This window comes from Montipora foliosa, chromosome 8 (genome assembly GCF_036669935.1).
Source record: "Montipora foliosa isolate CH-2021 chromosome 8, ASM3666993v2, whole genome shotgun sequence".
Lineage (NCBI taxonomy): Eukaryota > Metazoa > Cnidaria > Anthozoa > Scleractinia > Acroporidae > Montipora > Montipora foliosa.
Genome location: NC_090876.1, coordinates 46,141,896 through 46,159,395, shown reverse-complemented (window position 1 = coordinate 46,159,395; position 17,500 = coordinate 46,141,896). Strand labels below are relative to the sequence as shown.

Genomic DNA, 17,500 nt, shown 5'->3' with positions numbered 1-17,500 from the left:
AGTGAAAGTAAGAAACGAGAAGGCCAAAAAGCAATGATAATAATGGGGTGCCTTCCTTTTAGCAAATCCGGATTCGGATTCACACAATCCGATTTTTGTTTCACCGTTCCATTTATCCGAATCTGAAATGCGATTCGAATCCAAGGAATCCACCCCCAATAGTGGATTTTTTAGATTCGATTTCAATCCGGATTCGGATTCTCCGTTTCCTTTATCCATTTCATCGCGCTCACGCGCAATGCTCCATGGGAATTCATCATGGAGTCCAACGGATCGAACTCCACAGGTACGTGTTGTGCTGTTGTTTGAGGCAGGGGGACTAGGGACGAGGCGGGAATCGGCAGGAAAAATCGTATTTCGAATTTCGTGTTTTATTTTGTACACTGAATCCCTAAAATCTCGATTTTGTAATCCGAATCCGGATTTGCTAAAAGGAACGCACCTATGGTTTCAAGAGGAAAAGAGGGTCGTGCTGCACGTGCAACACGCATTTATGGTACATTTCGGTGTCGTACTTCGCAAAACAACAACTTGAGTCACTGAACCTTATAACACGTGTGACAAATTACTCCTTAATTTTAATTTTTCATTTTGTTAATTTATAATTTCAATAGTCAAATAACAATATTGCCATGGCAACTTTTCCTGCAGTGCCAAAATGGTGTCTTATGAACGTCATTTGTCATTCATGATATTAACAGCTAATCATTTGGTATGCTCGTGAATTTAGGGAATATATTCCCTTACGTTTTGTCCAAAGTCAAATAATTTGATTCTGGACAAAGCGCAGGTGAAATTATTCCCAGATTCATAGTTAATAGAGGGGAATGGTTTGGAAGCTCGGCAAACATCAAAGGAGCAAACAAAGATGCCAAGGTCCACGACCGTGCATAATTTTTTGTTTTGCGCTCATACACTATGCATGAATTACGTAACCAACACGTTTCTATTGGTTCGTTCCTCAGTACGGAGTAAACAACTATTGTATTTTGTGCACGGTCAAGGCCAAAAAGGAGAACAAAAACCTACAACAAAGAAATTTTGTCGGGTTTCATAACCATCCCCCTCTATTAACCATGCCAGATTTCACTCGTCACCATTTGATACAAATTCAAGATCTTGACAACAACGGAAGCAGGCAACAATGAATCTCTTATTATCCATCTTTACTTCAAAACCGTTTGGGCGAATGAATGCATCTTGCTAAGCAATTATTGTTGTTTTATTTAGCACCACAACTTTACCGTTACACGAAGCAGTGTTGCAGAATCAATCCTTTGAATAGACCTATACCTCGAAATTGGTTGCGGTCGCATTACGGAGTTAACACTAGTGTAACATCAAGTTCTATTCTTCAGTGTTCCCCTAGGGATTCAAAACACCAGAAGGGCTGTGGTCGCTTTCGAAAGTTGACACTAGAGTAGTGTCAACTCTAAGTGTTACACACGAGAGTAGTGTCAACTCTAGTGTTACAATGTGTTTCTCTCAAGGGTGATCACAACCATTGCTGAAACTCGTTTGAGCCACCTTAAGAAAAAACAAAGTTATATTTTGTAGTGACGTTGTCGTTGCCGCCATGGCCAACGTGGTTTCTTTAACGCCTTAACAAATTACATGAAATAATATGAACCTTAAATTAGGGAGCTTAGAAAAAGGACGACAACCACTGCCACGAGTATGCCACGAAACAATAGGGACTCAACGATCTACGACGCTCTCGTCAACGAGAACGCCAAAATCAAGAATAGGTTTGTGTGACAATTGTCACCTGTCAGGAAGAAATGCATTCCCAAAAATATCGCCGAGCCATCATGGAGAAAATACAAGCCTACGCAATTATATTATAATTATAAACACTGTGTAGAACTTACTTTTTCCTGACAGTGTCATATTTGAAGTATCTGTGCCCAGCGCATTCACTGCCTCACAGGAGTAGATCCCCCAGTTGTCTGTCGTTACTTTCTCAATTACAAGCGTGCTCCGAGTCGTTACGTTACGGCGTGATGTTGTCGCGCTATATCCATTTATTCCTTTGCCTTCACTGATACTCAACCCGTTTCCAGTTGCGCTTTGCCAGGACCACGTGACTTTCGGGCTCGGGTTTCCTTTGGTGTCACATAGTAAGTTCGCTGTCTCTCCTACATTTGCGTGAAACTTCTTTTTCCCAACTATTCTTGGAGGTTCTAGAAAATAAAAAACAGAGAAACCATATTTGTCTAGAGCTCTTTAATATTATTTTCCCCTTTATTTCCTCGTGCCGACCATGAGCAAATGGTGGCAGTTTGAAAGAACGAAATTAGGCACCCTTTGCGGACCTATGTGGAGCAAAGAAATTGTCACGTGCACTTACACTGTCTTTCTTTCCATGTTGTATTCGAGATTGCTTCCTTATTTTACACTCCAAATGGATATTTTTATAACACAGAGAAAAAAGTAAACCAGTTGAAATGATCTGAGCTAAGAATCACATTATGAGGACCGGAGAAAGAAAACAAGGTGGATAATCACGGGTGTGATCGGGGAGATCAGTGAACTGGGCAACTACCACCAACAACGTGATCTGGTGCCCAACGGTCCAACTGCTACAATATGCCACGTCACAATGGTACGCGCAAGGATAAGTGGTAAGTTACCTACCAAATACAGTAACGGTAAAGTCTTTGCTATCCGTTCCAAGCTCGTTTTTGGCCACACAGACATAGGTTCCACTGTCCTCAAAGGATGCTTTCTTGACAAGCAAGGAGTTATCATCTTGCACATTGAACCTGTCTTTGGTCAGCTGTCCATGTGCCTTCTTCCAGGTTACGTTCGCCTTTGGATAGGCGCTCACGAAGCAGTTGATTTGGAGATCGCGCGCCTCTTTAGACTGGGTTAAGTTAAGATGCTGTGGGGTTGTTCTTCTGATTATCGGGTGGGCTGAAAAAGAAAAAACAAAACTTAAACACAATTGTTGAATATTAAGACTTCGTTCGTGGAATGAAAGATGAAGTAATCTTTGAACTTATTAGGACAATTATTTAAAGCAATTGTCTCATAAAGACAACTGAAAAATTAAGACGGTTTCAACGGTTTCGAACTTATGACCTCTGCGATGCCAGTGCAATCTTCTAGCAACTGAGCTACAAAGCCACTCAGTTGGGAGCAGGTCAATTTGTTGGGCTCATGTGCTTCCGTGGTTCATCGGTTTGTATAAAGAAACCACACCACTCGGTTTTCGAAGAACGGCGCACGGAACGATTTCATGGGTTAATAGACAAATTTAGTATTGCGTGAATGTGAAACGGCAAATGGGAAAGCAGCAGGCTTCTTCTCTTCACTAAACCATGAAATTTCTTTATTCTAACTGGTCTTTTGCTTTTGAGAAGTTACTTCATAGAGCGGTTTTCAAATGAGTGTCGTAAAACCAAAACCATAGTAATTACTTTAACCAATCAAAAAGGACGGAGACAATCCAGTGAACCAATCAAAACTCGAAGTAATTACACGTAGCCGACATAAAAGGCGGGAAAATGTGCACGCGCGAACCACAATTGGTTTTGGTTTCACTTCTGATTGGTTGAAAAAGTGGCGCGAAAACTTTGAACCAATCACTGAGTGAAGTAGATGCAAAACCAAAGTAATTCGCTAATTACTTTCGACACTCAATTGAAAACCACTCTATCCGTAGCTAGAAATGAACTAAAATCAAATAGATTTCTTTAATTTTCAGCCGTTTGCCGTTCGCCGTATACTCGATGCTAAATCTCTCTGTATTATCCGAGAGGAGGCTTTTTTTTGATCCCACAATCACAGCTAGATAAAATGGAAAACGAAATCCCACCTTTCCCTTCGAATCAGAGTTAGTAGAGGGGAATGGTTACGAAAACCGGCGGACTTCAAACACTGATCTTCTCGTCATGTTTTTCGCTCGGTCTAGTGTCCCTGACCGTGCACACAGAATTCAATATGGCGTCAGGCTAGCAGTGATTAGGGTAACATTTTTTTAAAATTTGTTCTACTTGAACGATTTTAAAACGAAATTAGTCGCTGGCGATGCCAGGTGACAACTGCTCCGTTTTTGGCTGTGGTTCATGCCGTAGAACAAAGGGGATTGCTCCAAACCAAGGATCAAGGCCGTGCGATTTTAACCTGCGTAGCTGGTGGTTATGATGTTGCGAAAACACAAGGGAACTCGAGCGGCAAAGCCGCGAGGAGGTTAGGGCGGGGAAATGGAAAGGAAAGTTCTTCCTCTCCCCAGCTTTACTGCGCCGCTCGGAGTCTCTCCCGCTCCAAAAAGAACCGCCAGCCACGCAGGCTATGCGATTGGAAGTGATTGATTTTTGAGTATTTTGCCCGAAATTGTAGCACATTCGAGCTACTTTAGCTCAGCAGTGGAGCATCTAGGTTCTATTTCTTCTCTGGTCACCTGGGGTTTTCCGCGCATGCTTAAGTTATAATCAACAAATTCATCGATCAGTGACTGCAGCAGTGTGACGCAGCCCCGTATGTATCGTTCATCAAGCGATAAAGAGGATCGGAAAAGAACTGTTTAGAGCGCTAAATTTTACCTTTGACATAAAGCTGTATGTTTTCTTTAGCAGAGGTGGGTGTATCACCCACGATATAGAGAGCTCTGCACGAATATTTCCCATGATCGTAGCGGTCGACTTTGTGAAGACGTAAGGATTGTCTATCAACGATGGAAATGAGTCTCTTAGTGTACTTGGAATGCGAACTGCGAAGGACAGTTAACAGTTTTTGAGTGCCGTTAAACCACGATGTTTGATGCCATGTTCCTCCTTGGACCACAGCACTGCAAGGCAATGTGACATTCTGCCCTTCCTCTGTTGTGACTGTGGATGATGAAGCGAACAAACCTGAAATATAAATGAAAGACAAGAAATCAATTTGAAAGATAAGACTGCTGGGCTAATGTAGCCAGAGATACAGTACCGCTTGATACTATTGACCCCTTTGCCACTTCTGTATCTCGCGACTTCCCTCGGTATTCCCGCGTCAGGGCGCTTTTTTGCCTCGGTCAAATTTCGGTCCGGCTCAAAAGCTGCCGCGGTAAGGCTTACCTCGGTAAAAGCTTGGTAATGGAAATACGGCAGGAGAATTTGAATGAGCCTCTCGCAGAATTTGAATTTTAGTTGATATACAACTTTTTGATTCAAACGGTAAAATGCTATCTCTTCAGAGAGTCGCAATGGGGAAGTTACTCTTTTTTCTAATTAACGATTTCCCAGTTATCTCTTAATGTGGCTGCGCAATGCAGTTATGGGCCATTATTGTGTTTTTTTGACTACGTGAAAGCCCACAGATAAGCCGCGCTCGCCATAGAAATCTGTGGTTAGGGCATCCAGGGTTGAGGGTTCCAAATCTCATCTGGAACTCGGAGTTTTCCTCAGTGAGTTCTATTTGGTTGTCACGCATTCTCTAAGTCTCTATGTTGTATTTCTCACAGCTTGATGCATTTCCCAATAAAATAAGCCAAACTTTTTGTGGAATAAATGCAAGAAATGTGAGGAGGACACACAGATGCCCTTATTAACATAAACATCTGTTTATCACAAATCACGCAATTTAAACCAATTTGTTAAAGATGTTTGATTGAGAGATTATTCACATTGAAAACGATTAATGATAGCTTTAGACCACAGCAGTGTTGTGTGATAGTTTTCTTCAAAAAACGCTGTGGGCATAAAATATTCAGGTACTGGTTTTCATTTTGCTCGCTGGTCATTCTCTGATCTGATTGGTTGGTGCGTAAATGATATTACAGAGTAACAAATAAAGGCCTTAATTACACAAAATAAAAGTAAATAAATGGACTTTATTTAATTGCCAACTGTATTTAGCGCTAAGGAACCAATCTTTGAAGACACTGAGCAGAAATGATGTCGTAGGTTGGTTTTTGAAAAGAGGAGAAAAACGAAGAACCCGAAGAAAATCGTTTCGGAGCAACATGTGAAGCCAAGTCTGGGAATCAAACCCGTACCACATTGGTAATTGCGAAGCAAGCACTGACTCAGTGACGTGCTTATTAAAAGTTATCCGGCTTTGGCTATGTGACAAATACCGCAGTGTGATCGCAAAATCTACATCAGTAACCATTTAACATTCCACGATAGGTTAATTATTTTTCAAGGTATGTAACGGTCACGACCCGTTGTTGAAAGACTTAAGATGTTCCTGAAAAACTGTACACATTGCAAACACAGAACACAAACTGTTAACTTGGTATTGCTGCAAGGTCGTGTTTAATAGTTCTGTGAGCCGTAGAATGCAATTTTTGGCACTCAAATTCTTGATCGACCCATCTTATTTTTAAATTTATGTACAAGAAAAATATAGTTTATTTTATCTATGAAATATCTGTACTTAAAAACAAGTTCGACTTGACAAGCGATATGCTATAGGGTCCCCCTTTGCAAAAACCTCCAGAAAACCCGCATTTTGGACGGAGCCCGGTATATGAGAGACTACTCCAAAAATGACCTGATTCGACTTAGGTATTCTCGGTGTCTCAGATTATAGGGAGTTTTTACTATCCAATTAGCATTCATTTATAGCCAAAGAACGAGCGTTCTTTTGGCACGTTTTGCTGAACAATGGTAAGAGCCCTTGAGGTTCGGGCGTCATGGGGCTCCCACAACCTGGCAATAATTGCAAGCGACAATTTAAGTGAAAGCTAATGTCCACCATTAAAACTTTCATGAAGAACTGTTAACGTGTTTATCAATTTTAGGGAGAATTCCTGCCTAAATTTAAGTGGACAAAGCTGCGAAGTTTAGTTGTGAAATACGAGCAGACAAGCTTAGTTTTTCGGAGCCCCATTCATCTGGACGCTATTACATTGACTAAATGCTGTTCTTGAGGAAGCTCCTAAGTAAACACAGTAAAGGAAGTCGGTCTACAATTAATTGTTTCTCAATGCTTTCGAATTAATGTAGACTATTAAATTATGGAGAGAGTTTGACATAATGATTGTTAAAGGTTTCCTAATACGAAATGAGTTTTGCAGTTGCCTTAAATTAACTCAATCACGTACGAACACAATTATTCCGGCTGGAAACCACGAAGAGGTTGCTTGGTCGCCAACACGTCCATGCAAACTTGTTCGCATTTCGGTTTCGTGAGAGCTCAGTACCACATTGCACATAGATTTTAAGAGCAACAAAAGTTACAAATACACTTACCTGGAAACGCCATCAAAATAGCAAGAATTATAGGCAATGATTTGTCTTCCATCTTGACCGGGAATGCTTCGATCAATAAATCTTCTCTCATTCACCTAAAAGAGATAAGCCCTTGAGTAAACCAAATATTATTTTTAAAGAATGGTTGGATAAAATCTTCTCCTTAGATAACTGCCAAATATCACAGTAAACCAGGTCTGTTTCTAGAATCAAAACAATTTTCACTGACCCATATTGATTTCATTTAGGCTTCATTTAAACAATACGGTGATCTGTTGAGGAGTTCTGACACTAAAATGCCACGATCGCGTGTTGGAGATGTTCATCGAAAAAACTACCAACCCTTATCTAGTTTGGTTAGGTTTTGTTTCCTAAAAACACTTGAAATACTCACGAATTTTCCCTCAATAAAAGATCTTTTCAAGCAATCACTTTCAACGGCATGTCTCTGGGCTGTTACATTTCTCACTTGCATGTGGGCACGCGAAAAGTCTGTAACTTCCTTATCTCATTCTGAAAATTACTGATAAGAGGTCATTGTCGAGGACTATAAATTGTTTATCTTGGCGCCCTAATCGGAACACCTCATTGCTTTGGGCTTTTGATTGAGTCGCGCACCTTTGAAAACTTGCCGCGGAAAACGAGCGCGAACAGAAATAACCGCAAATTGCGTGGAAAGAATGGCATAACTTGCATAGTTTTTCGTTCAAGATGAAGTTTCGAGTCATCTGATGAATTATAGGGAATGTTCCATCATTTTGATGAGATACCAAGTGTGAAAATTCGCGTTTTCAGACAGCATCTTGATGGTCAGTCATTTCGTGACCCGCGTAAGAGTGATGATGTCCAATGGAGTTTCTGGCGCCCAACATACAAGATACACTTAACCCAAAGGAAGTCAATTAATTAGCAGTCCGCCGAAAAAAATCCAAGAAAGTAACCTCCCTGAAAAGAGGATAACAGAGGATCTCCAAAGGATCTTCCTCCAGAGGCTCAAAATGCTCTCATGGACCAATGTTCAACAAAGCTAATGACGGAACTATTGTTTTTTTTTTCCCGAAAATATGGCGGCAATGTCGTAATTAACGCGCAAACGCACTACGCTTTTCCTGTGATTTGTTGCATTGAACTTCTTGATCCCGAAGTTGGTTAACTCGCACAAGGCAAAAAGATTAAAGACGGTTTAAAGTTAGAAAAGTAAAATACGATCGAAACATCGATTGCAATGTTTTGCTTGAAAGGCGGAAAGGAGGAGGGGGAGGGGGGGGGGGGTGGGGGAGAAAAAATTATTACTTTAAGTGGGAGGTGAGTAGGGGGCTGGTAGAAACAGCAAAGGCATTTTTGGACTCAAGAAGGCCAAGATGTGTTGTGACTGTTGTCCAAAGTGGCTCTGATCTGTTTTCAATCTCTACCCACGAATTCACCGAATTGCAATGAAAAGAAATCGAGAACGGTCTACAATACCACATTCATAATCTGTCTTGAGAAGATTTATTTCGCCTACAGCATCGCATGCTTTAGCCTACGTGTGGCGGTCCCCATCCCCCACCCCCGGGGAAAAACGAGAGGGATTTAATGATCAAATTCATCAAAAAATACAACCCTCTTTCTTAAGCCCTCATAACAAGTTAGTTATGTAACGAATTAATACGCTTTATAGTGGGGAAAGGGCGCTTTTTCTGGAATCGTCGGTTGTGATGTGTAAGTAATAAGCTCAAATCAAACCCTCCAACTATTTATAGGCTCAAGGTCGTGTTGTACAATGTTGGCGAAGTTTGAAGGGGAAAGAAATCTACTAATAAGGTGCGTGTAGCACGTGCAGCACGATTTTTCAACTTATTACGACCGGCACGCTGACACTTGAATTGATGGCCATTTTCTTTTAATTTCGGAGTTACCTCATCTTCGCAGTATATGTCAATAGAAAGCTCCTTTTGGTGGGTTCAGTCGTCATATCCTTTTCTTCACATGGCTCTCGCGAGGGCATTCGGAAACCGAAATAGCTAATCGTTACGAGCTTTGGCTAATAATACAGTCATAATCCTTCAGAAATTTAGAGGTTCTAGCAGGCGTTGTTTTGAAAGCCGTTAAAACATGGAAAAAAATCCGCATTAAGCGGTTTATTTTAAGGAAGCGTGTCAAAATTCAGGATTCTAAACATAAAAAGCTGTTTATCTACAGAAATTTAATTTCTTTAAGCTGATTTCTCGGGAGACAAGAAAAACAAACGAAGGTGGAAATGACTAGATCTCCAACGTTAACTGCAAGCCACTTTTCCTTCTCCAAGGAAAAATGGCCTTCCAGCTGCAGGTTTGAAAAATAGTGACCACTCCTGCTGTCGTTGAATCAGAGAACGCTGACAGTTATTAAATTATTTGAGACTCAATAAGTGAGCATTCGCTGGTTTGCTTTGGATGGATGTATCACTCGAAACGCGATGCCCAAGTTTCAAAATTTCCTGTTTTTTATCTGATAAAAGAGTTATTTTCCGTCGTAGCCAGCGTCATTAATCAAAAATATGGGCGAGGCAAGCCTGGGAAAATTCTCTTCAAAACAATTTTTTATGGTTTAATATTTTCTAAGAGTAAAGGCCTTTTGTATTCTAAATTTCTAAAGAGGTCTAACGACGGTTTTTACGCTAAATTCCGTTATGCGTTTTTGAAATGAACTGTTTTCAACTGTTTATAGTAATGAATTGGAAGAAATTCTAGGTCTTCTATTCTCAGTCAAATAGACATTTACTTCACAAATTAAACAATTTTGTATTTTAAATAAAGGCTTCATTGATTTCTTTAGCTTACTCACACTGGACTTAATCCATTAAAAGCTCTTACTTCAAAGAAATGAAGAAAAAGAATCGACGCTTAATTGTAGACGCCATAATGTCGACAGCATCACAAAATCTTGATATATGAATTGTTTCAACAAGCTTAATTTTTCGACAATATTTTTATATTCACATGATCTATTATGATATGATTTATTAGAAGCCAAACGAGATGCGTCGTAAGTCAATTAAATTAAGCTTAACTCGTACCTCGTCTGAAAGCTTGAATAATTATAGGGTGATCAGTTATTCGTTCTAACGCACCGTTTACAGATTCACAGGTATGCTCATTAATTCTTCTTACGAATTCGCGGAATCAGCTGACGATTGTTAAATGCAAAGTTCTATTTGTCCTAGTCGACTATACGGTGAAACATTACCCCATTCGATTCCACAAATTTTACCTTTTTCAGATTGTGACGATTGACAAAAGAAGCAAAAAGCAAAGACAATGAATGACCTTGTTATTTGTTTCTCAGCTACTTTTCTCAAATGATCATCAGCAGACGATAAAATTGTGTTTTCCGTCGTTCCCACTATAACATTCTGCAAGACAGCAAACAGTGCAATAAGAGGGCCTCTGTGTATCAAAAAGAGAATACACATGTTCTATGTTGACTTCTGTCATGCGGGGTATTCGTGTTCTGTTTGAGTCGTTTTCCAATGCAATTTAACGTGCAAAAGCTACATGTTCATTGCATCTGGATCTGAAATCTTGTGTTATACATGAAAAACGTAGATTAAGTTGTGCTAACCTGAATACATGTACGAATTTATCGCTTTAGAACTAGAATGCAAAAAAATTAAGAATAAAATAGAGCGAGAAACAAATGAAACAATGTAGTAGCTATATTGTTTGCTTCATTACTGTTAAGTGTTGTTTGTAATTCAATTAGTGAATTAACTACAGAGGTAATATCGACGAAATTCTGCGTTAAACAACGAAGCTATTTGTCTTCCGGAAGCGTTTTTCCGTCTATTTAACCATAACAACTCTGTCTAACAATAAAAAAATGGTAAAAAAGGTTGCAGCAGGGAAGCTTTAATCCTTATGATAGACTATACCCCAAAATACTTCGCAGAAAGACTCCATCCGGTGCGGCACCAGTATTACATTTATATTTGTTGAGATTTGGATTTTGCACCTCCAAGATGTTTATTGACCTTTTCTTGACCTTTGGTAATTGCCTCACATCCAATCTGGTCCGATATAGCGGAATATAGACCCTATAATGACGCGATTGGCCAAACAAGATATTTTTTATATTTTTAATCAGGTGAAAGGTAATAAAGATAAGAGATCAAGGATGCTCGAGCGTAAGCTGGTGTTTTGAAAACCCTAACTTGAGGGGCAGGCACACTCCAGAGAGGGAATTAAGGAAAGGCAGGAGGTGTGTGTGACACAGAATGAACAGCTGTTGATGATGTTAGCAGCAGCGACCACGATTACGATCATGCTGATGATGATGATGATGAGGACGATGTTTACTATTATTAGCGCACAGTTCGTTTGTACGTACCTAGCCACGTCTAGCCACATCTTATGGGAAAAGTTTGATTCCTTGGTATGGAAGTATGGGAGATAGATGCTCCCCTTGTAGACTACGAGAAGTCTCTCTTCTGTAGTCTAACCTGAGTACTCAGGCTACTGTAGTCCGGCGAGCAAAACGTGAGACATGCAAATGGCCAAGCGCGTGATTGAAGGAGCGAGACGAGCTGCCGCCCTAGTTTCGCGCGTCTCGCGGCTTCGCCGCTCCGGCGTGCTTACACTGCTCTCACTAAATCTGAAGAAAAAGAGAGACTTCTCGCAGTCTACTCCCCTTGATGAGATCCTGGGTGCGTCCAAATCAAAATTAAACTTTACTTGCAGATCATGAGGAATAGAAAAACCTGAGTACCCGGAGAAGAACGTCTTCAAACAAAGCGTAGAAACACATACGCCATCCAGTCGAGCAATGCATTCAAACATGGGGCAAAGTGGTTTTTCTTGTGTATAATATAGTTACAGTGACAACTCTCAGTTGAGCGTTTTCAAGTCTGTTACACACTGTCCGTCAAGCTTAAAGTAAAGTAACTTTTAGGATGATTATATCCAAAATAATTTCTAATTTCTAAAGAAACTGTGCTGCTGCGTCGGTGGGAAAGTGAAACAGGAAAATTTGGTTTTATCAAACGTTTTGATAAAGGTCGAATTACCGCCGTGAACGATTTTGAAAGCTGACGTTTCGTCAGAGCGAATGACGAAGGGCCAACGCTCGAAACGTCAGCTTTCCAAATCGTTTACGGTGGTAATTCGACCTTTATCAACGCGTTTGATATAACTAAATTTTCTTATATTCAAACAAAGTCAAGAAATTATTTTACATTTATATGAACTGGCTTCGTTAGTATCGAGTTCCCAAAACTGTAAAGAGGCAAATTAAAAAAAAACACTCTTCCTTTAGCGTTGTCATGGCAGCAACTAAGCACGATTTTATAGGCCGAGCAGACTAGTTATTCTCCTTCTAGATTTTCAGTCAAAACAAAAGTCCATTGTGGACTCTTCGTCAAAACTAATTTCAAAAACTATTAATCTCAGGTACCCATCTGCTTCTTGGCAATGGAAAGATTTGGCCTTCAATTTGAGGGCCATGTAAGTTAGCATGAAAAATACCTTTACAAAGCTTGCCAGAAAGAAGAATTTTCCAGAGAATTGAAAGCGAAATTTGATCCATTTCTTTGAAAGAGTAAATACAAAAAGTATTAAACCGCAAATCCGAAAAGGAGTATTTGATCTTCTTAACGATATCGCAAATCCTACTTAAGTTTGAGGTCGATACTCGGTTTTCCGAATAAACCAAGTCGCTAAGAAGAATTCGTTTACACACGCAATGTTGACCTTCGATGACACAAAGATCAGATGTTGAAACATCGACTTGTCTCTTTAGCGCAGATAGATTGAAGTACGTTTGAAGCGTTCTTGTCCGCGGTAATCCACCGGTTTCAATATCTCGTTTGTACATGGCCATACCCCCACCGTCTAACCAAATTTACCCCCCACATTTATCACCTCGGTTCAGATACGTGACATAATGAAGAGAACGTGCTTTCAAGGATAAATGGCCCTTAATTATACTGATAGTATTTTTATGACTGTTTTCCTAAGAACGTTAGAATAAATGATGCAAAAACGCAATGTAATTTCCGAGGGGACTTCTGTCATACTAAGATGAACATCTTTTTTTCCCTTTTTGAAACAGAACTCGTCATTTTTACGGGATATATACGAGGTAGTTCTCGGCAAAATTGCACTTCCTTGGCATAACGAGGGAGTTCAGGTTCATTCAACCACTAGATTGTGAGGAAAAGCTCTTCATTTTGGCTTGTCGTAGTAAACTTGGCATTAATTCCATTTCCGCATACATGGCCGTAGGTCAGTTTTGAACATTTTCAAACACGCTACAGAGCGACTGTAGGAATTTGTTACCCTTTGTTATCGCACGATGTGTTAAGCCGTAGGCAAGCCAACTGTAAGTCTTTTTTTGGATTAAGCTAGCAAAGTCTTAGCGTCTGGGAGACGAAGGTTAAGCTCTTGGACAGGACGCCACTAGAGCCAAAGGAAATGTGGTGTTCTAAAGAGCCTTAAAACTAGCCAGAATTGTTCGGAGGCTTTATAAGAAAATCAAGAAATTGACAGTCTAAAATTGGCGAAACCGTTTGCGAGTCCTGCCTAAAACATTCGTAATCCATTCAAATCCTTTGATTGCATTCGTTAATGATCTTGAGATAGATTTTGTTACAAATGCATGAAAAACTTTTTTACGCTAACCGGAAACGTGATAGAGCCATATTTGTCGGGTTTTCTGAATCAACCGAAACAGTACCTCTCAGTTAAAAAAACTAGTCTGAGTAAAGGTCGCAGTTATCTCTGTTGCCTTGCAAAACAAAGCTATCGACTTTAGCGTCTTCAGTTTGGTATTTCTCCAACTACCGGCATATTTTTTCCGGCCTTGTCTTTTTGCTGCTGTTGCTCTAGCTGCCAACCGATCAGTTGCTGATGACGCGCTTGAACTGTTTCAGTTAAAATGTAACTTTTAAATTTCACGTACTCACTGTTGCTAACCGCTCTTAAATTAATTGCTGGTCAAGGCGGGTGTATGTAACCCAGAATGCCAAAAAAACTCTCACACGTTATCGTTCAAAAATAATTAAGGAAAACTCGCAAGCTGAAAGTTAATTCTACCGCGTTAAAATTTCTAAAATATGAAATAAAACCACAAAAGACCTGAAACCAGATATATGTGAGCAATTTACCTCGATGAGAGCAATCTGTTTTTACGATAGATGGTGCTGTGTCCAATTCGTACCTGTAATTTTTGGTTCAATGCAACAGGTCGTATGAATGAGAGCCGGTTTCAATACTGCATTGTGGCTAAATGAGCTGTTAGGCTTAATTAATAACTCAACTGGTGTAATTGAACAAGACCCTATGTTAAAAGATCCTTAATCCACAATAATCCTACTAAGTTTGTAACCGGAGTCTCTTTCTGCAGTTTCGTATCTTTGTCGCTTCGAATCCCTAATTAGATATTCTCACGGCCGTTGCCGACCTCACTAGCTTTCGTCCTTAATTCTACTGATCAAAGATAACCAATGTTTTCCTAATCTTGGCTATGAAATGAGAATTAACACTGAATGAAGTGTTTCGTGCACTGGCACATATCGGCAGGCCAAGAAACTCGGACCCGACGGAACTTGATACAGCTCTGGAAAATGTGATGGGTATGGTGTCTCCACCGAAGTATCGACCACCATAGCAGTAGCTAAAATCTGTCATCAATTCTCGGTCTAATCGATCGCTGAGCGGCGATACTATACAGTTATAGTATCCACGAAAGCACACCTACCATATATTGAAAACAGAGTTCACTGACGAAGGAAGGAACCCGCCTTTGCGTCATACTATAAATCGATTTACTTCGTTTGCAAATCTACGAATTAACCGCTTAGCTTTATTTGATTCCCAAAATGGAAGGCATAACACGGATCATACTCTTCTCCTACGCAAATACTTCATCAGGGTGTAAAAATCCGCCTTACAAATATCACGAACATGAAATGTTTACATTGTGCGAGAGATGAAAAAGATGAGACTTTTTGCCATCTTCCTCAAAAGCGCACTCACGGTTAATCGAGTCACGAATTACTAAATAAATTAAGACACTCTAAAGCTCGTAATAACAAAACAAAAAGAATAAGGATGTCGAGTATCCTCTTTCCTTGTTTTCACCTCGGACATTTAGCGATTAGAAACAGCTCGCCCCCGACGGAGATACTTCTCGATCCATTTAGTAACGTCAAAGTATGGAGTGTCCTTATTTCGTTAGAAACCCTCGTTGTGTCATATATCTGTTTACTTGTGACGTCTTATCGGTGTTACTGATTTATAAAGGCGAAAATGAAGAGGTTTTGGTTATTTGATTCCTTTTATGCTATGTGCATTATAGCTTGCTTTGCGAGCGTTTCCGTGGGACAATTCCAACGTTCATTGAAAGCTGTGCGGGGTATTTCGCGTGCATTCACTTTAAAAAAACTCCTCAAGAAAACGCTTGCTTCGCCGGCGTAGCGCTTGGTTTTCTTTATGTCAACACTGGCGCTGGGTTTCTAACCCTCAGGGGTGCAGTTTTGTCTAAGTTTCCCTGCTGACTGGCACTTGTGCGTCAACAGAAAAAGGAACTGGACTAGTTGTGTTACTTTCAGTTTGCTCACAAACATTTTTTATTAACATTGATCGTTTTGGGTAGACCTGTGACCTGTGTCTCGTACAAAAACATGTTTCCTTGCAAGGCCTTAACAGTTCTATTGAGTTTCAAATTAACAGTTTGGTGACACCTTTGGGTGTCACAACAATACGCTGCACTCATATATAAACAGAGGATTTAAAATTCGACGATAATTTGGCCGTGATAGAAGTTAAATTCCCCTTCGATCTTCGATCTTTCCACTTTTCAGGCGTTAACGTTATGAAAACTGAAGAAATTATTAAATCTACGGGTTTTATATCCTACTGTTCTCCTACAATTTCGATTAAATCACCGGAAGCTTGGGAAGACCTCGTGATTTATCACCTCTTAAGTTTCAACCTTGGGTATGTCTTCTCGGAATGGACGACGATTCAGAAAAGACGAACGGGCGATTTCTTGTTAATGAAAAGGATAGGCTGCGACCTAAAACATCAATAACTGGAGATGTAAAGTGTGTTTGATAGAAGATCGTAAAATAGTAGAGTCTTTGCCGAGTGTCGAATGACATAGATGTCAGATTGGTTGAAAGCATCACCGGATCAAATACTTCTACCCTGACCTTCTGATCTTCAGTTAGAGCAAACAGAATCATAATAGCAAATATCTCAAATCTACACCTTTGTTATCACTGCTTATCGCTGAAGCGTCGGTCGAATGATTTAATTTTTGTCGCTTAAGTCTTGCCGTTTCAAAAGCGAGGACACTAATTAAAAGGCCCGATCGCATAGACCGACCCTTCTGCAAACATCGTCTGCTGCCCAATGATTTGGGCGTTACAGGAAAATATCGAATAAACCCCGTGCAATAACCCGTCAAGACCGCAAAAGAGGCCAAACACGCAAAGTAGTTATTTTTTTCTAATTTCTAGCTAATGTATGTTTTAACATGTGTCTTTTCAATGTTATTTTTTCTTACTAAAGAATTTTTAGAATGAAGGGTGAAATCTAATGCGCATTCTACCATCAAATTTGTTTTTAAACACCCCTTTCCATTTCAGCAAGTGTTGTTCCAAACGTCACGTACTTGCCTAATAATCACCAAAGATGGCAACATATCACTGTTTTGAAGAACTAATCGCTTGAAACTGATGTCGCAAGTTTTAGTTTGGCAAGTAAAATTACGCTTGTCGAAAAGAGGTGTCACTGATCGCCCAGAATATACTATTGTCTATTCATCATCTTGGATGCAATCCCGCAGGAAGTTGTTATGAATACTAATATTGAATACAAAAGTAAAACAAATTCGACAATACAAGAATACTCGAAAGAATGAGCGATTTGTGAGCGAGCGCAAACACAGTATGAGCTTGTTCGGCCCTCATTAATTTTCACATGGGATGAATTCTTGAGAACCACAGAAAAGTCAAGGAACGACAAGGTTTTCTCCCTTCGTTTGCGCAAAAAGACTCCAGAAAATGACCTTTCAAGATCATCTGAACTCTTCCTAATTGTTCTACCAAGAGAATGCTTTATCCGCGAATATTTGCAATACGTGAGGTCTTCAACGGCCCCTTCAACAAATTATAGCGCTACTAGGTGATCGCCGCGGAATCACCCACATGATTTACTCAGCGTATTTGTCGAAGAATCGAAAGCCCCCGAAATATTTTTCAGTCAGTGAACACAATAAACCAGGATAAATAAGTGATTGCTCTACTTACTCAAGATGCTGTTCTAATGTATACCATGCCCTCCTCGATCACTTATTCC

The 17,500-nt window shown here is 40.0% G+C and overlaps 1 protein-coding gene across 8 annotated transcripts in view; it reads right to left on the bottom strand.

Moving 5' to 3' along the window:
• LOC138012749 (fibroblast growth factor receptor 4-like) overlaps positions 1-17,500 on the bottom strand; it is a 40,041-nt gene that overhangs the window by 11,493 nt on the left and 11,048 nt on the right. For 3 of the 8 annotated variants that reach the window (XM_068859631.1, XM_068859632.1, XM_068859633.1), the window contains exons 1-5: positions 17,452-17,500; positions 7,182-7,276; positions 4,548-4,856; positions 2,638-2,916; positions 1,872-2,183 (exon numbers count right to left, since the gene is read on the bottom strand). The exon at positions 17,452-17,500 is cut by the window's right edge. In XM_068859631.1, coding sequence (XP_068715732.1) covers positions 1,872-2,183; positions 2,638-2,916; positions 4,548-4,856; positions 7,182-7,272 — 991 coding nt within the window. In that variant the 5' untranslated portion in view covers positions 7,273-7,276; positions 17,452-17,500. Of the gene's footprint in view, positions 1-1,871; positions 2,184-2,637; positions 2,917-4,547; positions 4,857-7,181; positions 7,277-7,410; positions 7,523-7,575; positions 7,708-14,301; positions 14,420-17,451 lie in introns of those variants that run through there. The other 5 variants (XM_068859627.1, XM_068859634.1, XM_068859629.1 and 2 more) reach the window with 4 other exon arrangements.